Raw genomic sequence first — 26,607 nt, forward strand, 5'->3', positions numbered from 1 at the left:
GGAGATGACAGGGATGTAAATTTTAGTAGATCTTAATTTTTATTTATATAACCCTGCTGGGAACTATTCAACAATAATTAATCAAGTTCTTTGTAATCCATTTCACTTGTGGAGAGCCTCTTCTAGCCTTGCATCCCTCCTGCCTGGTACTGCAGCTCAATACCATTTTCCATCCTCTGTACCAGAGTTAAAGAAGAGGGGTAAAGGTGTATGTCTGCTTACAATACTGGATATTGGAAGTCCTAACCTTTATAATTCTACAAGAGTCAATTTATAAAGTTATTTGATCCACAGTATAGCATCTAATCACTCATTGCAAAAATCCGTACTGAGATATTTTGAAATTACTTCTGTCACCGGGTCTATTCACAGGAATGCTGGCACCAAAGAAAATTAGACAAGACATAGGAATGTGGCTTTGGTTGGTCATGTAAAAAGGGTTAGTTTGTTTTCTTCTGATGGCCTAGGCAGAGATTTGCTGTCTCAGATGTTGCAAGTGCAGGGTTTACAATACTATGGAAAGCTATAGAACCTCAATGATTTGCAGTCCCAAATATCTTTGAAATTTTCCTCTCTCCTATCTTAAACAGAAGATTAAACAGAAAATAAATAAAATAAATACAAAAAAAAACCCTCCAAAACCTGCTTTTGGCAGTGCTAAAATATGTTTTTGAAAGAATTGAAAAGCCAGGAAACTCCTAAAGTTGAGATTGTTCCCAGAAGGGAATTTGATTCCAATGAACGCTTCTGGTATTTCCTATTTCTGTTTTCTGTTCTTGTTTCATTTTTATTCTTTTAAATCTGAAAAACTTGACCAAACGAAACTAAACAGCCATACAGAGGTGTTTTACAACATAGGTGGCCAACCTATCACCTACAGATCAAATGTAGCCTGCCACATAAATTCAGTCAGGCGCTTATTCTCTGATGCTTTCCTTTCCAGGAATGTCTCATATATCAACAAGAAATAAGCTGTGGGCTGTGCAAATTACTCTTATGGTCTGCCCTTATTTTGAAGAGCCCCCTCTCCCATCACAAGGCCCAGGCGTACAATTCTTGTATAATCAAAATCTCGTTCCAGGTGATCAGAGAAACAAGACCTGTGGTATGATCTTCAGGTGTCACTTGAGATTTGGTGCCTTCGTTGTAGCTGAAAAACTGGTCAATATCAGCTGGAAAATAAAATACCAAATATAAATCAGAATGAGTTTAATGTATGCAGCATAAGAACCTGAATCTGTAGAATTAGTTAAGGTGATTCATTGTGTTTGAGTCAAAAGCTTTGATTTTTTTTTTCATTGCCACTGCCTAATTTAAAAGATCAACAATATAAAGTATATAAATAGTAATCAAACTGGGTCTTCAAAGGTTGAATGATGTATAATTTATACAATGGGTTGCTTTGGAAGAAGAAAATAGCAGGTTCAAACAGCAAAATTCATTGTCAGCAGTCAGTGTTGTTTAATCAGCTATTTTATTCTGTGAGTAGCCACAAATTTTTATTCCTTAAATATGCATTTTGTTTTCACTAGACGGTCACACAAGTGCCCTCTCACACCTGTGGGGTGCTTGCTCTTGCTGCCTTGCTCGCTCTCCTTGGTGCTTGTTCCCTTGATGGGTGCTGTCAATGCATTCTCCTTCTGCCCACCTGTCCCCCGCCCCTGCTGCCTCTCGCTCTCTCACTTACCTCTCTACAGTGTTTCTTTCAAATTGGTAGGAAACACGTCTCTTAATCTCATTGTACTTATTTCTCAGAATAATAATAAAGATGTTGTAAATACCTGTGTTGTGTATAAATATATGTAAAAGTTATGTATAAATATATGTAACTTCTCTAAAACCATGTATTTGATTTCAGACACTAGCACTGTTGGACCAATTTAAATCAAAGTTAAGCCAGGCAATTGAAGAAACGCCTGAAAATGAAGTTTCTGAACCTGAAGCAGATAATGACGAAGGATGGTGAGTTTTTTTGATTTGGATTTCTGTCTTTACTGCTGGAAATCCTACTGCACTAACATAGTCTCACTGCTAAGTGTAAAATTAAGGAGTAGCAGAAACACGAAATGGGAAGGCAGCTGCTGCAGCAGGAGTCAGCTAAAATGTACTGGTTTAGCACTCTGGAAAATAAGGTGGGAGAGTAGAAGACATTTTGCTTTGTGTAGTTGTAGGGCCTACCAAAACCCTGTGTTGAGGGTGGTAAGTATTTTAAAGACTGATGGATGAGTTGAAGATAGACTGATAGACTCATCTGAAGTGTAGGGTGACCCCAAGGAAGTGGAGTAGCACTGGAATTGATAAAGCACTGCAGAAGTTATGACCTCAACACCTCCCAGTCAAGGAAACAACTTGTACCATGTTGTTTCATGTTCATCTTCCATCCAAAGAACCCACCTTAGGTAGGGAAGGGGTAAAAAACAGTATGATTTGAAGTGTGATCCTGAAGTCCCAGACTGCAAGCTGTTCTATGATAATAAAAATATCTGCATAAAATCACTAGAAAAAAAAAATAAAAGTACATAGCAAAAATGTTTTGTAAGGACACGTCATCTTTTTTTGTAAGACAAGAAATATAGCTGTTCTAAGAGAATAAGCCATCTCTGCCTACAACTTCTTCCTTAGTTGAATGCATAAGCCATCACAGCTGCAGCAAAACTACCAATAAAACAGAAACTTTAACAAAGTTCTTGGTAAGTGTTTTAAGACAACCAGTATTTCTGTACCTACCTGCCCCAAAATCTCCAAAGTAGCACCACTAACTAGACCTGAAAAAAAATGAATTGCAATAAGGAGAAAAACTAAAATATAAAAACACATACGTTAAGCACCCTTTTTCAATAGAAAATAAATGATGTAACTAAATATGAATAAAGCATCCTGCATCTGTTTTGAGAGGATGCATACAAAACTGCAAGATAACCATATTAATTAAGTTGTTTTTCGCAGATGAGAAAACAGTTAACATTGGTAGGAAATGCTGTCTAAATAACAGTTATTTTTACTGTCACTCTACGAATGAAAAAGATGTACATACTGAAGTGAGAAAAGACACCATAAAAAGACTGTAAGGGAGAATAATGTATGGAAGGAAAAATGTTTTTTACATCTTAACTCACATTTTTTCTCCACATGTTGATAAATGAAATTCTTCAACTATCTGTAAGTTACACATCAAGTTACAGTAAGCTATATTATAAAAATATTTATTTTTTTATATATTGAATCAGAATATCTTAAGACTATTTGAAAAGTCATGCCATAGAAATTAAAAAAAAAAAAAGAAGTCATAGGTCATGAAAGGTAAGCTGAATTGCAAATTCTGAGACCAGTGGTGTTGATGAAAAAAAAATTTTAGATCACTCTTAGATAACTTTTCCTTCTTTGTTTGTATCATATAAATAATGAATAATTGCATGTATTTTAATTTGTTAAGTTAAAGCTACACAGATGCTGCAACTTTACCTTCACACCTTCTTGCTTTTCACTGAATCAAGCTGCAACTTCACAAGGGAGATCCTACTATTTGCAGAAAACTTCAGACACATGTACTGGCAGAAAGACTAATAGTACTAGAATAGCACTTGCTGTAGAATTCTTGCAGTTTATAAATACATTTTTACATAAATAGTATGTAATCAGTGCGCTTATTTTTTCAGTGTTTCTTTGTGGGCGTTAGTGTAGTCTGCTTTCATCTTAACAGATATCTTTGCATTTTCAGTGATGAAAATGTGCTTAAGTGTTTCTAAGTAGGCTATTAAAAATCCTGTGATTCTTTCAAAACAACAGCAGTTCAAACATTTTGCTTTTTACTTTATTGATTATGTTCTTTATTTAAAATTATTTTATTTTTGTCAAGGAAGAACTGAGCATTTCTCGTAGCTTTAGAATCTAACCAAACCCTCTCTGTCTCTCTCTCATCATTTCTTTCTTTATTTATTGTACCTAAGAAGAATGGAACATTCATTTAACATATTTTAAAATATAAATGCAGGTTAAGTTTCTGAAGTGTAAGTTTTCATTCTACTTTTAATGTTAATTCCATTATCTGGAAATAAAGCCTTGCTTTCTTTGCTTATCATAAATCCAAACACAAACATCTTCGCTTTGGATTATTGTTTTTGAAACAATAGAGAAGATAATTTTTGAAATCTTGCCCCTTTCAGGATAACTCTTATTACTAACTTTCTATTATTTTAAGTTTTCCTTTGTCACCATCTATTTGGTTGCTTCTTCAAACCACGTGGTCTTCTTTCATTATGTCTTTTCCTATCTCAGGCCCTTTGAGGACAAGGGATAACATACAGCATAAATTTTGAGGTCCTTGGTTTTCGCTGGTATTTTGAGATTCTTCTGAGCTACCGTAGTGCTTCTAAGTTCTCCAAGAATTATAGAACAGACAGACTATTTCAGTGGGAAGAGACTTACAACGGTCATCTAGTCCAGTCATCTGCCTGACCAGTTCAGAGCTGACTAAGTTACAGCATGTTAACAGCGTTGTCCAAATGCCTCTTAAACGCTGACAGGCGTGGGGCGTCGACCACCTCTCCTAGGAAGCCTGTTCCAGAGTGTTTGATCGCCCTGTCAGTAAGGAAATGCTTCGTAATGTCCAGTCTAAACCTCCCATGTCCGGTCTAAACCTCCCTGTGCTGCCTTTCCATGAACCTGAAAAACTGGTCAAGTCTGATATTTTCTTGTCACAGTAATATAACCAGTCTTTTAAAGACTTTCATAGAGTCTAATTACTATCCTTGCTGTTCCCTTCTGAGTAACTACTGACATCTACTTGGCAAAAATTCTTTTTTTCTGTAAGTAATTCATAATGAATGAAGAAGAATGTTGCAATTCCAGATTATGAAGTTGTGTTTTTGTTCAGAAAATAATACTGCATTCAGAACGGCACTAAAAACAATAATATTAAACTACATAATAGACTAATAATTAACATATTATTAATTTTACAGCGCAGTAAATGTGCATGTTAACTTTACAGGCAGATGAAACTGTATTTTCAAAGAATTTTCTTTGAAGCTGAATTGGTTGTAAAAAGTACGTTACACAGATTTGCTACAAACACGTACATTGGCGAAGCAATGAAGTCTTCCAAAAGATAAGAGTTTATGTTTTCAGTGTCTTTGTTGTATTAGAATATTTGAGATAACGATAGTGACTTCACATTTTAAATTTTTTTCTTAGTTCCAATCTGCTCCTCAAAAGACTACGATTCTACTTTGATTTTTATTAAATATAGTTAGTGTATGGCATATGTATATATGATATGCACAAATTATTTTGTTCCTCCCAGCCATTTTGTAGGTAATTTTTTCTGGCTTTATGGGAAGTGAAAGCCTGCTAGTATACTCTGCTCTACTGTCAGAGTGTGTTATCTGAGGGAAAATGATTGCCTCTAAGACATTTTTATGTGTCCACATGAATGGCCACACATTGAGGTATAATTTTCATTTTCTGTCAAGATAGAAACCATTACCAATTTGTTATGTTTTCTTTTATTTGGCAAACTTCTCTCTGCATATTTGGCTGAGCTGCTGTATTGGCATGGAGCATACCAGACGTTTGGGCACTTTTCAGCAGCATTCTACTTTTTATGCAAGAAAAAAAGAAGAAATACGACTCTATTGTAAACAGTGTGTATAGTGTTTGATAATTGTTACCAGATTTTACTGTCTAAGAAGGCATCTGAGGAAATGTTGTGAAGAGAGCTGAAGAGAAATGCATAACACTAAGTTCTAACATGAAATACCAGAATATTTGCTGAGACATTCTATTGCAAACGCTACTGCTATGTGAGAATGATTATATATATATCTGCAGCAATAAAAATCCAGTTTCCCCTACAGAATTCAAAAGTATCAAAATAAACATGGTATGTACTGCCAGAAAGGGCACTCACAACAATAAAAATATCTGCAAACAAGTAGACAGTCACATTTTTACAGCATCTTAGCACCTCAGAAAGACATGCTCAATCTTAGTGCTTCCAGGCACAAGCATTATTGTCCCTATGATTCCATATTGAGAACTATTGCTTATGCTTTTCTTTTAATGATTTGTCAGATGTCTGCAGTCCTATTTGATCATTAGTTGTTCTTTATTTGCTTGCAATCCAAATAAGAAAGAATCAGATGCATGACTTCATTCTTCTCTTTCACAAAGGTTGTACAGAGGTAGGTAAGAGATGATCTGCCAGAACTCAGTCTCTTATTCTGGGCTTAAAGTCTTACCCAAGAAGACTTTTCCCCAAAATGTAAATCGGATCCATCACAGCAGCAGTGAGGTGCCATCTGCTTGGATACTAATAGTATGAACAACAAATATTTCACAACAGAAGACCCAGGTGGAATAATTCATCTGCTTGGTACTTCCCATCTGGATTATTGGATGGGCCTGAATTTGGAAGCGAAAACGGTGCACAGGCTACACTTTGTACAGAACACTGGTGCTCCTTGTCTTCTTTAGGACTTGGTCTGCTGTATACATACAGTTGCATGCATGTGACACCCAGTCAGGCTGTAGTGCCCCTTCAGGGCTCCAATTATAACATCAAATAGTTACAGCTATAGTAAATTCCAAATTTCAGTCCAGAAAGTGTTATGGCAACTGCAGATAATGAAACTGATGATGCAGATCCTGTGAACGTGACATAAAATATCTTTCATAGAGACAATCCAGCTATGGGAGAAAAAAAAATTAGATATGATCAAGTATATTCAAAGATTGATTGCTTTAGTTAATCTGTGCAAAATACTCCTCTTGCAAGAGGATTCTTAGTGCTCTGAAACACCCTCCTATCAAGTAATTTTGAGAGTTCTGAGTGGTTCATCTCTCTTTCAAAGTTTGAAATCCAAGACTAGATAAAACACTCAGCTGTCTTTGCCAGTGTTGAGTGAAAGGATTACTTTATTCGTCATTGTTTCTTTCGTGCCTGGTTTCCAATCCCGTCTAAGCCACAAAGCTTTTCCTACTAAGCGGTTTCCTAACCTAGCTCTGTCCTGTACCCATGCTGTCGATTGCTCTTATTGAAATTCCGCCATTGCACTCTGAATTGTATCCTATTTTTCATACTACTACTCGTGTTTGCCAAAGTCATGTAAACTCTAAATAGTCCAATAAACTTTCAAAACACTTCTTCACGAAACTTCATATTATGCGTATGTTCTGTAATTATATACTTCTCCAGTAAGTCGTAAGTGGAAGTGAACTATTAATCTTTCCCTTTGACACTAAATTATGGCTATCTACTCCTAAAAATAGGGCTCTCTGGCTGAATTTGTACCAGCCTTACAGTCTTATGAAATATAAGAAATATATATCTGCACTTTTCCAGATGGAATACTGTTCTTCGAGGAAGGAACAGATCTTCTGCTATGAAAAACCAGCTGTCATATCCTTAACCAAAATGCTGGACTGTCTTCCACTCTTCTCTCTCTGATCTTTGAAAACAAGCAGAGGCTTTCTGAAACAGCTCGATTTATTGACATACTGAAGTATTTCATTCCTATGAGAAATTTTACAATCCTGATAATTTCTTACCTTGTTGTGGTTTAACCCCAGCTGGCAACTAAGCCCCTCACAGCCGCTCGCTCTCTCCTGGTAGGATGAGGGAAAGAACCGGAAGGGTAAAAGTGCAAAGACTTGTGGGTTTGAAATAAAGACAGTTTAACAGGTAAAGTAAAAGCCATTCGTGCAAACAAAGCAAAACAAGGAATTCATTTAGTACATCCCATCGGCAGGCAGGTGTTCAGCCATCTCCAGGAAAGCAGGGCTCCAGCACACGCAATGGCTACTTGGGAAGAAAAACACCATAACTCCAAATGTCACCCCTGCTTCCTTCTTCTTCCCCCACCTTTATAGAATCATAGAGTCATAGAATGGTTAAGATTGGAAGGGACCTCAAAGGTCATCTAGTTCCAAGCCCCCTGCCATGGGCAGGGAAACCCTCCACTACACCAGGTTGCCCAAAGCCCCATCCAACCTGGCCTTGAACACTTCCAGGGATGGGGCATCTACAATTTCTCTGGGCAACCTGTTCCAGTGCCTCATCACCCTCTGCGCGAAAAATTTCTTCCTTATATCTAATCTCAATCTCCCCTCTTTCAGTGTAAATCCATTGCTCCTTGTCCTATCACTACATGCCCTTGGAAAAAGTCCCTCTCCAGCTTTCCTGTAGGCCTCCTTGAAGTACTGGAAGGCTCCTATAAGATCACCCCAGAGCCTTCTCTTCTCCAGACTGAACAGGCCCAACTCTCTCAGCCTGTCTTCATAGCAGAGGTGTTCCAGCCCTCGGATCATCTTCGTGGCCCTCCTCTGCACCCGCTCCAGCAGCTCCTTGTCTTTCTTGTGCTGGGGACTCCAGAGCTGAACGCAGTGTTCCAGGTGGGGTCTCATAAGAGCATAGTCACCTCCCTCAAGACCTGCTGGCCACGCTTATTTGGATGCAGCCCAGGATACGGTTGGCTTTCTGGGCTGCCAGCGCACATTGCCGGCTCATGTTGAGCTTCTTATCCACCAGCACTCCCAAGACCTTTTCCTCAGGGCTGCTCTGAATCCATTCTCTGCCCAGCTTGGGATTGCCCCGACCCACATGCAGGACGTTGCACTTGGCCTTGTTGAACTTCATGAGGTTCTCACAGGCCCACCTCTCCAGCCTGTCAAGGTCCCTCTGGATGGCATCCCTTCCCTCCAGCTTGTCCACAACACCACACAACTTGGTGTCATCTGCAAACTTGCTGAGGGTGCACTCAATCCCACTGTCCATGTCGCCAACAAAGATGGTAAATAGCACTGGTCCCAGTACTGACCCCTGAGGAACATCACTCGTCACTGGCCTCCACTTGGACATTGAACCATTGACCACAACTCTTTGAGTGCAACCATCCAGCCAATTCCTTATCCACCGAGTGGTCCATCCATCAAAACCATGTCTGTCCAGTTTAGAGACAAGGATGTCGTGTGGGACAGTATCAAATGCTTTGTACAAGTCCAGGTAGACAATGTCAGTTTTTCTTCCCCTATCCGTCAATGCTGTAACCTCATCATAGAAGGCCACCAAATTAGTCAGGCAGGATTTGCCCTTAGTGAAGCCATGTTGGCTGTCACCAGTCACCTCCTTATTTTCTATGTGCCTTAGCACAGTCGCCAGGAGGATCTGCTCCATGCTATTACTGGGCACAGAGGTGAGACTGACTGGCCTGTAGTTCCCTGGGTCTTCTTTTTTCCCTTTTTAAAAATGGGGGCTATGTTTCCCTTTTCCAGTCAGTGGGAACTTCACCAGATTGCCACAACTTCTGAAACATGATTGATAGTGGCTTAGCAACTTCATCTGTCAGTTCCCTCAGGACCCGCGGATGCACCTCATCAGGTCCCATGGACTTGTCCACCTTCAGGTTCTTTAGATGGTCTCAAACCTGATCTTCTCCTACAGTGGGCAGTTTTTCATTCTCACAGTCCCTGCCTTTGCCTTCTGTGGCTTGGGCTGTGCAGCTGGAGCTCTTGCCAGTGAAGACTGAGGCAAAGAAATCATTGAGAACCTCAGCCTTCACCATATCCCGGGTAGCCAGGTCCCCCGTTTCCTTCGGAGAGGGCCTGCATTTTCCCTAGGTCTCTTTTTATCACTGACATATCTATAGAAGTTTTTCTTGTTGCCCTTGATGTCTCTGGCCAGATTTAACTCTATCAGGGCTTTAGCTTTCCTAACCTGATCTCTGGTTTCTCGGACAATCGCTCTGTATTCTTCCCAGGCTGCCTGTCCTGGCTTCCACCCTCTATAGGCCTTCTTTTTGTGCCCGAGTTGGTCCAGGAGCTCCTTATTCATCCATGCAGGCCTCCTGGTGTTCCTACCAGACTTTCTCTTTGTTGGGATGCACCGCTCCTGAGCTTGGAGGAGGTGATCCTTGAATATTAACCAGCTTTCTTGTGCCCCTCTTCCCTTCAGGGCTTCATCCCATTGTACTCTAGCGAGGAGATCCCTGAAGAGGCCAAAGTCTGCTCTCCTGAAATCCAGGGTAGTGAGCCTGCTGTGCACCCTCCTTGCTTCCCTAAGTATCTTGAATTCCACCATATATGCTGAGCATGACATCATACGGTATAGAATATCTTTTTGGCCAGTTGAGGTCAGCTGTCCCAGCTGTGTCCTCTCCCAGCTTCTTGTGCACCCCCAGCCTACTCGCTGGTGGGGCCAGGTGAGGAGCAGAAAAGGCCTTGACTGTGTAAGCACTGCTCAGCAGTAACGAAAACATCCCTGTGTTATCAACAGTGTTTTCAGCACAAATCCAAACCGTAGTCTCATACTAGCTACTATGAAAAAAATTAACTCTGTCCCAGCCAAAATCAGCACAGAGTTGATGGAATTTTCTGCAGAAAAGAACCCATCATTTTCCTTCTTTAAAGCTCACCTAGTTGCCAAGTCAACTTCCCATATTTCTATGAAGAGTCTCCATTGTTTGTGCATTCTCACAATATCTGTGCATATCTCACAGATAAAATGCACAAGAATGTTTATGAACCAGCTGCAGTAAAATTCTGGAATTTAAGGTTTAATTGTTGTGATCAAGAAACCTGAAACTCAAAAGGAGCAGCATTTCATACCACTAAAAAACCAAATGCATTTCATGCTAAACTAATCAAATTTACAGTACCTCGTAAAACTTCTAGGCTAGATTAACAAATCACGATAACTAGTCTAGCAAATCATGATTTTTTTTTTCATGGGTTGATTAAAAAGATATGTCCATCAATTTACTTCTGAACAAACAAAGTTCTTAGTTGCAGTGCGTAACAGCTGATAGGCAGCAAATACTAGAAGAGCACCAGAAGGTATTGATTTATGAACATTGCATTGAGGCATTATCCTGTTCTTGCTTGAAAACGGCTTCCATGGTGGTAATCTGAGTCCTGATAAGTATGGTTTTACGTTATTGTTACGTCTTCAGTTTGGATTTGATAGAAGATGCCAAATCCATCCTGCTGGACCTTCAATCTTCAGTGTAGAAACTGGAATATTAACATGTGAAAGCTGTTGCTTTCCAGACGAACATGATTATGCGAAGTGCATTTAAACTATTGTTGCTACTAGAGAAGCAGCCAAAGTTTGAACCATCCTCAGTAGAGGGGTTTGGTCTGTTACTAATTGCATCAATGCACAAGCCAGGGCTGCAAGCAGACCTCCAGTTGAGTTTGTGTTACAGTGGAGCCTAGTAATTTTTCCTTCATTTTGTGCCTGGCTAGAAGTTCAGGATTTCTTCTTCGGGATTCAGATCTCATCACTGGCTCTCTCTGCTCTCGGTAATATACTCTACAGCCATTTAGAATTTGAGTGTGACTGCCGGCATGCTACATAGTTCATTTAATTAACAGCACGTGATGCCAGTGCTTCATAACTCAATCACTGCAGTATTTCCTGGGTGAAATGTAAGGTGTTGGTTGTGTACTACAAAGCTTTGTAATCTTTAAAAGAGATCGTCTTTTTCCTTCCCAATGGAACACTGTCATAGCTGTAATTAACGACCAATGTTAACGAGACAATCACTGAAATATTTCTGGGAGGATGTCTAGACTCTGAAACTTACTCTTTCTTTTTATATGAAATAACATAAATCCATTCAGCTTTCAGATATACTGTGAGACAAAAATGAATGAGTAAAATGGGAATTTGGAATGAGATTATGGTTTTTCACTTTAAAATTTTTATAGCTAGTTACCTCTGTTCAATCTGAGCTATTCTAAATAGCTAATTAACCAATATTCTAAATATTGGTTAATTTAAGGGATAGGAAAAATAGGCATGTTTTAAAATCAAAGTGAATAAGTCAATGCCTGAAAATACCTTTCAACTTACAGTCAAAAGGTTGTTGTGCAAATTATGTGAGAGTAAAGGTCTTCCATCTCATACAAAAAAGGCATTTCAGATCTTGCTTAATTGTTTCATGTATATGTTGTGTAATTACTAATGTTGGCATGACTATTGTCATCTTAGTTATTTATGACAAACTTCGTTTAAGATAGTGAGGGTTATAAACAATTCAAGTGGGAATTTAATGACCCTGTTCATTTAAATAAACTGTTTAAAATCGTGTGGTTCTTAAAAAGCTTGTAAAGATAATAGGGTCTTCTTGGTCACCAGATATTATTTTGATTTGCACAGTGACGCTTTGCATAGATTTGATCACCTGATTATAGCAAAAAATAGAGGGAATAGGTCTAGTTTTATTAGTTTATTGCTTGTGTGGACAGAAACCTCACTGAAGTTCAGTGCTAACCGTTGAAGTACAGCCTGGTCTATATACGTCAAACTCTGTAATCTGTTCCCAGTTCTGAATTTTGCAGTTCCCAGTGAGGCTAGTCAAATACTTCGACAACATTGGATGCTAATACTAAATCTTTTCTGTCCCAACGTTCATTGCAATTTGACTGTATAATTGTTTACCCAGTTTGTAAAAATAGTTACATATTACTTCAGAATGAACAAAAAATAAAGCTGTATATTCGATCAAGTTATTCTCTATCCAGCATCGATAGGTATGTCTTTTATCTTCTTTAAAAACTATTTTTGTTGATAATACAAGGAAAACTTTTCTCAGAATAAGTAGCATTGGTTTCAATGAGATATGTGGTGCAGTTAAGAGTGGGAACACACACTATTTCGTTTATTTTGTATTTTCCCAGTAAAAGGCTTTGTGGCTGAGAGAGACAGATTTGGATCTAGAAAAAGGTATCAAGGCACCACCTTTCCAATGTGTGTGGTAGAAAGTAGGCTAGAATTGGGTTGGGGTTGGGGTTGGTTTTTTTTTTATTGAAATAGCAATTTCAGGATCAGGTAACTGTTAAAGTTAGCCAGACTGTTTTTATATTGCAAGATTTCGTTTATATTGAGAACTAAATCACGATGCACACTGTTAGTATCTACTCCACAAAAATTTGATGATGTCTTCCACGTTTTATTTCCAGGATTTGCTATTTAATAGAGCATCTACTATTAAACTTTTTATAGTGAAATTCTTCTGGATGAACATCTAAAAATATTGGTTCTATTTCTTTCATAAACTTACCTTTATACGAGTTTTCTAAAAAGCAGTCTCTCTTTTTGCTATAATACCTCAGACTGAAGATTATGAAATACGGCTTTCTCAAGATTAGCACCAGTCTCTGCAGATTCAGTTGGAGAAGCTTAACTGTGACAAACACAGTAAGCTCCTGAAAACTAAGCAGCAGTCTTTTTCACATGCCGATGCTAGCTCGGGGAATGAAAGAAAAAGTGCTGTGGTAATTTATGCCAGTGAGGCACAAAGATGGACTAAAGCCATGTTTGCTCCCCTCCTCCCACCCAAACTTGAGCCAATATTCCTGCACTAGTCTGGAAAAACTGGCTTTATATTAGGTCTCTCCTGCTAAGGCCATTGATTTACTCAACTACATTTTTAAAAAGTTGACAAAATACTTAACTTGATTGTTACAAAGGATAAATGAATGCCAGAGGGCTGTATTAGAAACACATTGGAGAAAAGGGTTTCTTTTCTGTTTGGCAAAAAGTGTTTGTTTGGGTTTTACTATTGCCACTAACATTTAAAGGAAGAAAGAAAAAACAAACACAACCTTCTGCTGTAAATCTTTCTTTTTTCCCCTCCAATTTTCTCTCCACCTTCACCCCGGTACTACTAGAATGTGGTCAAACCTTGATATGTATATGCTAGCTGCTGGCCCACTGCTTTGGTCAGTAATTTTGTATTAACAAATTCTTCTGCTGCTGAAGTTGTATATTTATTGCTTCTAGCTGTTCGACATGCCTGAGAAATGCAGAGCATTTGGGGTGCATTTTTTGTTTGTTTATTTTTCCTTAATTCCTCCATGTCTAAGTTTATTTGGTCTAGGCATCTGGGCCTGGAATCAACTACTGTTTGACTTAAATTGAGAGATGATCCATGCTTTACTCAAGGGATATCTAGTATTACATTTACTGTCTGGAAATCTTAGATTTTATTTATTGCCAGCAAACCAAGTGAAGAATGAAGAAATAATCTTCTGAATCTTTAATAGCCCAGCTTAAGCTTTCTGGGTATTTGCACACCTTTTCAAGCACCCCAACTTCATCTCCTCTAATGACATGTTTAAACAGCAAGGATTTGGATATATTCAGAATGAGGAGAGGGAAGGGCAAAAGAGAAGGGAGGATGTCCAGAGAATGCTGAATGTTATGAAAATCTGAGTACTTTTGTGCTAGAAATGCTCTCCTTTCCTTCCCCTCACTCCAGCTCTGCTCTGGTGGTACAGTACTGCCTGTTTGTGTCAACTTCGGGGGGCGATTTGCTGACTTTGAGAGTATCAGATATTGTACAAGCTATTGCCAGAGACAGGATGCTAGACTGGATGGATCATTGGTCTATTCCGGTATGGCAGTTCCCATGTCCTTATAGTAAATGCTGTGTGAAGTTTTTCTACACTGGTACACTGTCTGGAACAACATCTGGAGTTTGCATTATAGTCCTCCATACCAATCTACTCTACCAGGAGCTGTTGTCTATTTAAAGCACTCAGCTTCATTCATCAAACTACATAAGGTTTTTGTGAAAGGGACAGGAATATGGCTTAAATATATTATATATGAATTGTCACTGAGCAGATGCAGTGTAAAAATAGGATAACTGATTTTTTGAATAGAAATACTTATTGCTTAAAATCGTAAGTCATCATGGTTTTCTAGTTCTGATACTATGAGGGCAAATCACATTTTTCCCCAGTGTTTTGAGTATGTTTTGAATTGGATGAGCTTTTTCATAGTTGATTTTCGCTTTCTCTTAGAAGGTTACTTACAACTAGTCTTCTTTGAAGAGGAAAACAAAATGCTTAGTGCTGCTTTGAACGATGGAAGGATACTCTGTTACATTAGTCTTCACGAAGAATAGTTTACTTTGTTGTTAGCTTTGCAAAAGCTGAAGTATCTTTTAGGGTTTTCTAACCTGGATATTCCATAGTTAGTGAAATTATTCGTTTCTTATTATTTTTGCAGTGAATATTTTGGGGTAAAACTGAGCATATAGCATTCAAATAGAATATCTCAAAAAGGTATTGTTAGAAACATCTGCAAAAGTTCTGTTCTTATCATTTAATGCTCTAGGCCTACACCAAGAGAAAATATGACATTTTATTCTTTGGCCTATGGAGGACCCACCACTTTCTGGTTATTCTGAAGAGGTCAAAGCAGCTTCTTCGTCCTCCAGTACTTGTAATAGAATTTCAAAGGGCTAGTCAAAGTTAACAGAAGTGTACAGTCTGGCTTTGTATAATATTTCCTTTAAAGCATTTTTTAATCAGTTTTGCTGCTTGGAATTGGAGAGATTTTTGCTCTATGCAAGAATAGCAATAATACGTTGCCTCCATTGTTAACATACAAATGCTAAAATATTGTAGGTTAACAGTACTCCATTCATTCGAAAGCTAGAAAGTACCACTTTTGGGTCTTGCAGAAATGAAATTAACCTCAGGACAATGCTTGGGGGTGGGGATATTTATAGCAATAGTGAAATCCTAAATTTCAGTCTAAAATCTGTGCTCTGTACCATCGTCATTAATATAGATTGAAACAGCATTATTTTGATGTAGAATTAAATAGTTAACTTGGGATGTTGACTGCAATATGGCAAATATCTGTATGTACAGCAATTTTCTCAGTATTCTTCTAAGCATAGTTTTTATATTAGAAACTTCTATGGAATAACTGATGATTCGAATTTGGCTAGACCTGAATAGCAAATCTTATTTCTCTTTTTAAATAACAAGTCAATAAATTTGAAAAATACAAGGTCTTATGAAAGCACCGAATATTGGAAGAAGTGGTCTGACCACTAGGAAAGATGGGGAAAGAGGAACAAAGGAATGTGGAATGGTGGAAACAGGCAGTGAAACAAGAAGGAGTGAAATTTCTCAGCGATAACAATCACAGCAGAATGCTGTGACCACAGATTATTACTAGGAATCATTATAAACTTCGTTAAAGTGAAGTCAGACCCAGTTTGGCAAACTACGCTCAAACAGGAACATTGTTTGATACAGTGGAAGGTTTAAATACCAAGTGTTACAGAAGAGTAGGGACTATCATAGGTGATTTAGCACAACTCCAGTACTATGAGGTAGTGGGACAAAATGTGTTCAAGGAAGCTTGTTTCCTGCACACGTCTTTTTTGTGATAGCAGTGGCTGTGTGAAACAGCGAGAATTAAAGAGATTAATCCAGGTTTGAGACTGTGTCTATAGTAGTACTTAATGCTATCGACCTGCATTGCTATAAGAATCAGAACCTACTCAAAGTACTTGGGAAAAACTTACTTTTCTTTTTATGATTTGTAAGAGAGAGAAACTTGGATTACAGGACTCCTTTGCGTGAAAAGAGGGATGATGGGTTATCTCTTACACACAAGGAAAAATAAAGCTGGATGGTGAGATAGGGCAGACAGAAACCAGGGAACTTGCCTTCGAGAGTTGTGTTGCCCAGAGCACTTAGTGATGGTTGCAGGTTTCATTAGAGACATAAACATATCTCCTCTCTCCTGCTGCGTTGTGTTTACAAAATTATTTGTAAAGCTCTTGGACATTCTTATGCTAGGAACAGTAACTGCAGCCTGAACCAAGAGGCTTGTTTTGGTTGTAGCATCTCCATTCTGGAAAAAGGTGGAAACAAGTTGAGATAATATTAACGTATTTCCTCCTTCAAAATTCCCATTGTGTTATGGTTTTGACATTCATTTTGTCTTGTTTGTACTCTTGTTCTCTTGCCTTGATTGAGAATTTTTGCTTGTTTTCAATTGTCATTTGACATTTTTCTTCATTTTATTTACATTTTGATCAATCTCTTTTGCTCTGTTTTTGTTTCTCATTCCTATCCTTTTTTAGTCTTTATCTTCCTCAATTTATTTTTCTTTTTGGTCTCTCAACTGTCTCTCAGTGCTTCTCAACTGCCTCTCCTCTTCCTGCGCCACCCGCTACTCCGCTGGAAGTGAAAAGAGTGCCAGTGAGTTCATTCTTCCAGAACAGCCAATCTTTTTTTTTTTTGCTTGGGAGAGAGATCTCATTTATTTTGATCTGTGGATTCATTCATCTGTTTTCTCATCTGTTCACATGAGCTACATTTCTATCCACTGCCTACATATCATGAGGGTTATGGGAGGAAAGTGTTACGAAGTTTCCTACGTTAATGCTTATAGTTTAACATACGCATTTACAGTATTTGAAGGAAAATATTAGTGACAAATAGAATATGAAAGCAGTAGTGCTTGAGTACCTCTCATTATTTTTCTTCTAAATATATGATGCATTGGTGATAATTGAGAAAAGTAGGTAGCATGTTACTGGCAGGCAATGTTGAACTCAGAAACAAATGGTAGTACTAGTACTTACGGTCCATATTGGGGTCTCTTTCTTTTTTTTAGACAGGCTGTACAATGGAAGCAGCAGCACTGAATTTCTTGACACAGATACTTACTCCTGCTTTGTTCCTTTTAGGCATCCTGATGGAAAGAACCAATAACTTTCATAAAACATAGCAATGATTTGCAAAATTCTGATATCGTAAATTTTATAACAAGGTGGTTAGTTGCTTAATTCATTTAATCTGCATTTAGAAGCTGTATGTAATTTTTGCTGATGTTGTGAGTACCAGTTTAGATGTACTGTCTGTAAGTAGTGCATTTTTAATAACTTACGGTTCTGCATCTGGAAAGGGAAGAGCTGTGTATTACTTTTTCTTGGTGCCTACAGATTGCAGAAACAAAGGATATATCACCAGCTGCTGTGTTTTATGCAGGCATCTCCAAATGAATCCTGGCTAACACTGCTTCAGAAGTTACTGCCTCTGTGCCAAAAGCTACTACCCTCACAACAGAGCTGACAGAACATAACTTTTGTCTGCACCTGTTGATGATTTACTGCAAAGCTAGCTGTTTAAAATGCTGACATAGGTAAGCGCAAGATAATGCCCCAGGCTCTCCACTGAAGTGGCGGAGGCACCGGAGGGCATTCTGTGTAGAGTCACTTGTGCAAGGCAGGTTGAATGGGCAGCAGGTGAGCTGGCAACAGCCAACAGCCGCATCAGTTTGATAAGCAAGCATGGAATTAAACAATGCAGCTTTGCACTTTCATTTCCTTAGCATGAAAATCACTGATGCCTGCAGTGCATTTGCACCTGGAGATCCAAGCTTCGTCAGTAGGGCAAAAGCATAGTGCTTCCTTGCTCTTGCTGAGATTCAAAATGATTCAGTTCACTGACTGCCAATTCAGTTTCTCCCAACGGGCTGTTCTGGAAAAGCCAGAGCTGTTGTGATACCAGATTTCTTTTTATACTACATTTAACATGACTGCTGCCTGTCAGCAGCTGGCATGTGGTTCAGATCCAGTGCATGGCTCACACATCTCAAAATCAGAGGGATTACTCTATATTATAGCTCCGTCTCACTAGAGTAGTTCAAAAAAACTTGATCTATCTCCTGAATGAATTAGTCCATGTCTGCCTGGAGAGCGCTGTGTAAGTGGGAGTCATTCTTTGATGCATGGCTGGCAAATATGGTGTTGCCTGTGCTAGACTATTGGACACAGAGCTTAATTGTACTGTAACAGTTCTTGAATGCTTGCTGGTGTGCTGAAGGTCTGTTTTAGCTTCAGTTGCAGCCAACATTCTCCCACTTTTTACCTCCTAGAAAGTAATCAAACTGACCACCAAGGTAATGTGTTAGTTACCGTAGATAAAGACATATAGGAGCTACTGTACTAGTAACTGTGAAGAAGCAGTCTTGTTTGCTGACTGTTGCAAAAGTCATTATTTGAGAATATCACTAGGCCGGGAGAGTATCCACGTACCTTTGAAATCCTGTGCTGTCTCTGAAACAGTCTTAAATGAATCAAAGTATTTCAGTCTAAGGTTTCAAGACATTTCGTTTTTGGAGTGCAGAAGAAAGCCAATGACTGAATGTCATTTAGTAACACTGAAAGAAGAAGTGCAGTAGAGCAGAACAGTTGCTCCCCTATCACATGGGATAGGACAGCAGTTAAACTGTAGGATGCTGTCATCTGGCTGTGGTAGAATCAACCCTCTCCAGCAATACAGCTGTGCTAAGATAGCTGGTTCTGATTTGTAGCACTATCTTAACGAAAGAGGTTAAGAAAATAATTTTGTGATGACTTCTTCTTGTGAAGAAAGTCAACGATTTGCACACCTAGATACTTTAAACGTAGAATCATCAGTTTTGGCAAGCTATTTTATTAAAACTAATTTTGAGAAAAGAAAAAAAAACTAAGCTGCAAAACTTTTTTTTGAGTTTTGCATAGGAGAACCGACAGCCTTTCATCCTTTACATTTTGAAGAAAAAGTGTGTTTTAAAGTTGTCTGTCTCACTCATTTAAAATGAACTGTCAACAAGCAGTGATAAGCAGAAGTTAGTAGGTTCCTGAACACCAGACATGAAGAGATGAAGTTAGAGCTTTCAGCACAGTGACTGCAGAAGCATGACTGGGCAGCCAGCTCCCCACTGAACCCAGGAGCATGTGGAAGGGAAGAGAGCTATAAATTGAACAAGGAAAGGTCTCATGCAATCTGTATTTGTGGAATTGCAGCCCTAGCTCCACACTTGGAAAACCATACAAGTGCAAACTTTTGTTGGGGAAGCTCAAGTAAGATTACTGTAAATTCAAATAATTCATATAGAAATAATTATTAAATACTTCCCATGTTCCTTATGAAAGAAAACAATTTAATTGTTTTTGGAAAATAATATTGAATGTGATTTACCATTTACATAGGTGCAAAACAAGTCAACCTGTGAATATGTGTGACTTGCAAAAAATGAGCTTAAGTTCACATCAGGAAAATATTTTTTTAAATCTCCACCGCAGTCTGTGTTTATTTTGCTTTACCTATGAGATGTTGCATCTGAAATTGATTCTGGGAATACCAAAAAGTTACTTAATATTGGCTTATTTTTAATCACAGCTGGGAACACCTCAGTGGAAAGTTATGAGTAGGAGTCAGAGACTATGACTTCTTTCAGCTCTTGGAGAGAAGTAAACATTGCTTAGTCTGAATCTACTGCATCTGATTTGCAAACTACCTGGGACGCAGTATGGCCTGACCCAAGAATTGGAGATGTATTTATTTTTAATTCCTATTCTTTGTATCCTGCAAGTGTGCTGTGGCATTTTTTGCAAGTTGATAAATGGCTAAGTGTGACTACACTTCTACATGCACTCATATAACACACTCTGAAACCACTCACCAAGGGATGACTCTATCTCTTTAGGTCTATGTTTTATTTCAGACTAAGACAGTGTGATTTGGTATGTGTTCTTAAAAATATATCCAATTGCTCATCTTGAGAAGAATATGACAAATGCAGAAAGCATGTTAACTAAAATAAATTACTTCAGTCCCTCCACTGTGAGACAATGTTTTTATAATTAAACTACAAATACGCAATCATGAGTCACTCTGAAGGTACATTATGTTATTCTGAATTGTAGATATGACTGAAAAAAACAAGTTTTGTTGTTAGTTGTGCATACAGAGTTATAAACTACTAAAGTTATATACACCGGAAACAACTTTTAAGTATTTCCATTGGTCAGGGAAATATGTGAGTGTGCTGACAATGCTGTACGATAAGAGATTTATGAAACCCGCATGTCAAGAATCAATTGCGATGAAAAGTCTCAATTTTTGTTTTTAAGATTTTTCTGAAGCATTCAAACAGATCCCCTATAGTCTATAGCTTTGAATTTGTCTGGTTTCTTTAACAGTACTATATTGTAATCTACAGTAGCTGAGCTGGTTCTCCCGCCCTCCTTTCTTTATGTATGGACACTTGCACTAGAGCTCTTTGAAAAACCTGTTTAATTCATGACCTCTTACATGTTGCAAGAGACTGATAGATCAGTATTTCAGTGTCCACAAAACTTTCATTCTGAGACTGACTTGTTTTTCCTGGATTTTCTGTCTCAAACAGTGTAGGCAAACATCTAATGCTATAAAGATTGATATGCCTAGATTTGGTTCAGTATAGTTCATATTATTTTAAGTTGTCTAGTCAAGTTCAAAGACATTTTTGCAACTGATTAATATAGAATCCAAATGTAAGTGGGGTTTTTGCCTAGGCGTGGTTGTTTGCATGGAAAAATCTTTTAATTCCATTTTGGGTGGGTTTTTGTTAATTGGACATATGAGCTTTATACTTTTTTTCCTGGTTCATGGAAGCCTTGCTACGACTGTATATTCAGAAGTCTTGCGAACTTGGAAGTAAAGATCAATAGGTTTACAGTCAGTCAACTTGTAAGCATCTTTGGTTTGGTTTTCTTCTCTTTTCCTCTGACCTCTCTTTTTCTTTAAGTAGAGTAAACAGTCACCTCAGTGACACCTGCTAATAAGGCTATAGTTTATAAGCTCCAGGCTTTCCTGCCACTGACTACAGCTAAAAAACTACTTTTGACTCCAGGTTTTCATAGAATCATAGAACAGTGTGCATTGGAAGGGACCTTTAGAGGTCATCCAGTCCAACCTGACCTTGAATGTTTTCAGGGATGGGGCATCTGCCACCTCTCTGGGAAACCTGTTTCAGTGCTTTACCGCTCTCACTGTAAAAAATTTCTTATATCTACTCTGAATCTACCTTTTTTTTAGTTTAAAACCATTATCCCTTGTCCTATTACTACAGGCCCTGCTAAAAAGTCTGTCCCCGTCTTTCTTATAAGTCCCCTTTAAGTATTGAAAGTCTGCAATAAGGTCTCCCTGGAGCCTTCTCCAGGCTGAACAACCCCAACTCTCTCAGCCTTTCCTCATAGGACAGGTGTTCCAGCTCTCTGATCATCTTCATGACCCTCCTCTGGACCTGCTCCAACAAGTCCATGTCTTTCTTGTTCTGAGGACCCCAGAGCTGGACGCAGTCCTCCAGGTGGAGTCTCACCAGAGTGGAGCAGAGGGACAGAATCACCTCCCTCGACCTGCTGGCCGCACTTCTCTTGGAAGAAGCCCTGGACATGGTGCGCTTTTCTGGGCTGCAAGCGTATATTGCCAGATTTTCATCCACAAGCACCTCCAGGTCCTTCTTGGCAGGGCTGCTCTCAATCTCTTCATCCCCCAGCCTGTATTGATGCTGGACGTTGCCCCAGCCCAGGTGCAGGACCTTGCACTTGGCCACATTGAACTTGCTGAGTTTCACATGGGCCCACTTCTCGAGCTTGTAATGGTGATGTTTTCAGATTACTGGCAATTTTCTCAAAGGGGTAAATATATAATGGGGGGAAAATTTCTAATCAACAGTAGAAAAAACACTGGATTGAACGAAGTATTAGTTTAGTCTAGTGTTGGAAGAATTAAAAAGCATGATCTGAACCAAGTTAAAGTGGAGCAGTAGGACGTGATGATCTTTTTGATCTTCTGTGTACCTTCTTCAAGTGTTTTCCATGCAAGCTCTTCCCCCCTTCTGTAAAACCCTAATGGTGAAAGGAAGTCCAAAGTGACTAATAGGAAAACTTGAGAAACACTCCCTGTTCCTGGGAAAATTATTCAGTACATTTGGGAAGATTTTTTAAATAGAAAAGGACAAGACAAGAGAGTTCAGTATGTGAAATAAAGTCCAACCAAGCAAACTTTAGCTATCTTCAGAAAAGTGGTTACCCTATAATCTTAAAGTCTGCTAAGAAAGAAAAAAAAAAAACAAAAACAAACAAACAAAAACAACAACAAAAAGACAGCAAAAATTGGATCTTTTTTGCTGTTCACAGAAATAAGTCACGGTGCTAAAATCTTGCTGTGCATATCGTAATTACAATTTGTAACTTTCCATTCTTTCACTGAATATGAGCTATGTTTTATTTCTGTAGGATGTCACATGTACTTCAATTCGAAGATAGAAGCAGAAAGGTGAAAGATGCAAGCATGCAGGATGAAGACACTTTTGAGATCTACGATCCACGAAATCCTGTAACTAAGCGGAGAAGAGAAGAAAGCAAGAAGATAATGAGAGAAAAAAAAGAAAGGAGATAAAAAGAATGTAAAGCTAGCCAGAGCTGCCTTGAAAAGTGACTGCAGTAAAGCACTGGCTTTTTTGTAAGCTGTAGTTCCTAAAAATATCACTGGATAAGTGTGAAAAGAATCTCTCAAGAACCTGTCGTGCAGTTTTGAAGCAGAGCTATGATTTGTTTTTTAAGTTGTGCAGTCAGTTGCTCTCAGTGCATTCATTATCCAGCCTCTCTAAAGGTTTTTCAAATTATGTATTTAATAAAACAGCTGACTTGACTTTTGTCTGTACTTTAATGATGATAGTCACCACCATTGTTTAATCGACATACAGTAATCAAAAATTTTCAACATAACGAATAAGAATTTATCTAAGTAAGCATGAAATTAGAATATAAAACGACATCTGCAGGCTTTTAAGATTTTCTGAAAGTATAACTTTAATTATTTTTATTGTTTTTTGAAAAGGTATAAGAAAAACATCACAGCAGTAAACGCTGCCTGCCTGATCCACTCTGTCACAGAATTAAGATGATGCACTTGCAGAACTCCTCAGAATGGTCCCAGCAGTCTTGAAACTTTTTAATTTGAGAATTTGGTTATTTTCTCCTTTTGTAATCCATGTTCCAATACAGCTGGGATAATACACAATTTGAGGACTGTTATTTCTCTATCTGTATCACATGAACAAAAAGAGAATCTGAATGTACTGTAGCGGTTGCTTAAACTGTTTCAATACCAGAAACATCCCTCTGGTAGAATTTTCACTGTAAAGTAGCTGGTATTGAAGATTGGTTTGTTAATTAGTCCAGTAGAGAAACCAAAAAAAAGATGTGATCGGTCTCGTTAAAAACATAACCCCAGTTTTAACAGTTATTGTACCATCTAAAAATGAACAACTCAACTTTCCAGTTTATAGACTTTCCACAGATTTTCCCCCCACCAGGTGCTGGTATTTTTACAGAAAAATGGGAATTTTCAGTGCTCTCATGCTGCAGAAGTATGGTCTACCCATATAGGCAATAGCTAAAGAAGAGTGAGCACAAGTGAGCAAGGTCATTAAAAAGTGCAACCAGAGGAGTGTTTTGCTGATGTTGTTTTTAGAACAAGTTCAGTAAGGTATGGTGTCCTTATCAAGCTGCCACTGCCAAATTTCTTGATAGGGTCTGAGGTGTGAGATACATAAACCTGCATTGGTGGGTTAATATGGCCAAAATGTCAGAGGTTAGATTAATACAGACTATTGCTTTAATGCCTGGTGCAACCTTTGAGATAAGAACAAAACTTGGAGGTGTGATGTGAGATCCTGTATAAAGCTGTCATTATCCTCCTCTTAGGCTGAGTGAATTATACTGTACTATGGTGTAAAGAAGTTAAGAGGGGTTACATCCTTAAACATGGCCATTCACAAACTAGTGAGTCAAAGTTTTTTAATCATTAAGTCATTTTCTGTCAGACTGCTGTTGGCAAAATCAAGAACATCTAATATCACGTGCTGTTATCGCTATCCATTGCTTTGCAGAGAAAATTTTAAAGCAGTCATTACGGGAAATGAGCATATCAAACTCCCATTCTGATGGAGACAGGAGGGAGAAAGAGAGTTACGGCAGAGGAGGTCAGCATGGACAAGGTGAGGGCTAGATCTAGAAAGAAACTTGAGCATCAATTCCAGGAGACAGCTACTGCCCCTCTCATAGGAAAATGTTCTAATTACCTGTTTTTCCTGTAAGCTAAAGTGGGATGCATGAGTCAATGAACGGGCCAGTTGACTAACACCCTTTTTAGCTGAAATCTTTTTTGCTGACTACCTGCAGCATATCTGTGTGTGCTGTATTAGAAGATTCCCATTTTTAAGCAGCAGACAAGCACACACAGAAAAGCTTAACTTGGAGTTTAGGGCTCTGCTCAGTAGGAAGAGGTCTGAAAGGCTGGACCTTGCAAACACAGGACTGATAACATCGCAAGAACACAAGAGTAACTATGCTGACATTTTCTTGATAAGTAAAGTGTGTATTGAAAATCAGTAAATATTTTTCCAGAGATAGCATGTCTTATGTAATTAATGCTACAGTTGAAACCAAATGTGTCACCTGTTTAAGCTAATTCTAAGAATGACGCTGTTATGCTTTGTGCTAGGAGAGCTCAAGGGCTGGCTCCAGTGGAAGGATGCTTACCCCAGGCCACCGTCTGTCCTATGTCTGATGAATACCACTTCAAGTGTAATAGGCATTTACTGCATTAAGACCGGGTTCCCAGTAGTAAGCTGGCATGTGCGCTAAGGCTGCCTGTCTGGATACAAAAGAGGAAAGCATTTTGGAAAGGGAGTGGGCTTTGGTTTCAGGCTTTTTTTTAAAACGAGAGTTGGGACCAACTTCCCAGGCAGTTTGCATTTGGCTCTGTACCAAACCCATACATAAGGATTAAAGTGTTTGGATTAAAATCCTTCAATTTTATTGTGATGGTGAATGGAAAATCCACATTACTTTGATGGGGGGAGCTGGAAGTGCCAGGCCCTGGTTGCTTTGTGAAAGTATTTGCACTACTTGTGTCTAAAAATCAGCCCTGTGCCACAAGGTCTTGACACGGAGCCTTGTGCAGGCAGAACTTGCTGAGAGAGCATCAATGAGAACTGCTACAAATAAATGAATTTGAGCATTTTTTTGTTATCAATTCTATGTGATAAAAATATTTTGTAATATGTATTTCCCAGAAATGTAGAGCCTTTAAACAGTTTATAATAATTACAAGTGATACTAGTCTTCAGAGCTAATCAGTCTTGCGTAGTATTTCACTGTGTTCATTGAATAAGCTTCTCTCAGAGGTCTCAGTTCGCCTGTATTAATGTCAGTCAGTATTTCATCAAGAAAAGAAAGGATCTGCCTTTATACCTTCCTCAGGGAAAGAACAAAATTATGCTTGTAGGAAAGAAATGATGCCCATGCAGTAAATTTACCTTCCATTTTCGAGGAAGGCAATGTTAATAGTTCCGTGTATTCTGGTTTTGTCTTTCTTCAACCTAGAGACAAATCTTTCCTAGCACTCAGGACTGACATACACTACAGTACGAGCATATTAGAAATATGCTAAAACTAGCAGACAGATGATCTCAGCTAATCAACGAAGAATCACTCAGAAATGGACTAAGGTGTCTAAATTTTACTCATTTCACTAAGGCAAAAGGAGTTCTGCATTTCATTTAGGAGACATCTAGAAAAGATGATGTCAGAAGCACACTCTCAAGTAACTGTACTCAAACCCAGCACCAAAGAGTAAGAGCCTTGAAGGAAGACGTTGAAATGATGACAGTTCTCTGAAACAACTAGTTGGCAATGTCACAGCTAGCTCCCATACTGCCAGTAACGATCTTACCTGTTACCCATACTGCTAGGCTAGCAGAAGCATCTTTTAACTCGAACCTATTTCATTCATCATCTGATGTTGCTATAGTTACATACAATGTTGAATGCTACAGGACTGCAGTATTTTTTATATATATAATATATATTATTACTACAGAATATCTTTCTACCTTTTATTTGTCAATGCTGAAAAGCAAGTGGGAAATGCAGTGTGGGCAGGTGTCCCCCTGTCCATGGAGCAGAAGTC

At 38.5% G+C, this 26,607-nt stretch overlaps 1 protein-coding gene across 3 annotated transcripts in view; it reads left to right on the forward strand.

Annotated features, from left to right (window-relative positions):
• The window catches only part of CWC27 (CWC27 spliceosome associated cyclophilin), a 129,672-nt gene extending 106,407 nt beyond the window's left edge, over positions 1 to 23,265 (forward strand). For all 3 annotated transcript variants that reach the window (XM_086628814.1, XM_086628815.1, XM_086628816.1), the window contains 2 exons: positions 1,859 to 1,962; positions 22,866 to 23,265. In XM_086628814.1, the coding sequence (XP_086484940.1) occupies positions 1,859 to 1,962; positions 22,866 to 23,028 (267 nt within the window). In that variant the 3' untranslated portion in view covers positions 23,029 to 23,265. The remainder of the gene's footprint in view (positions 1 to 1,858; positions 1,963 to 22,865) is intronic.
• Positions 23,266 to 26,607: the final 3,342 nt, after the last annotated feature.

The sequence above is a fragment of the Tauraco erythrolophus genome, chromosome Z (assembly GCF_009769465.1).
Source record: "Tauraco erythrolophus isolate bTauEry1 chromosome Z, bTauEry1.pri, whole genome shotgun sequence".
In the NCBI taxonomy this organism is placed as follows: domain Eukaryota; kingdom Metazoa; phylum Chordata; class Aves; order Musophagiformes; family Musophagidae; genus Tauraco; species Tauraco erythrolophus.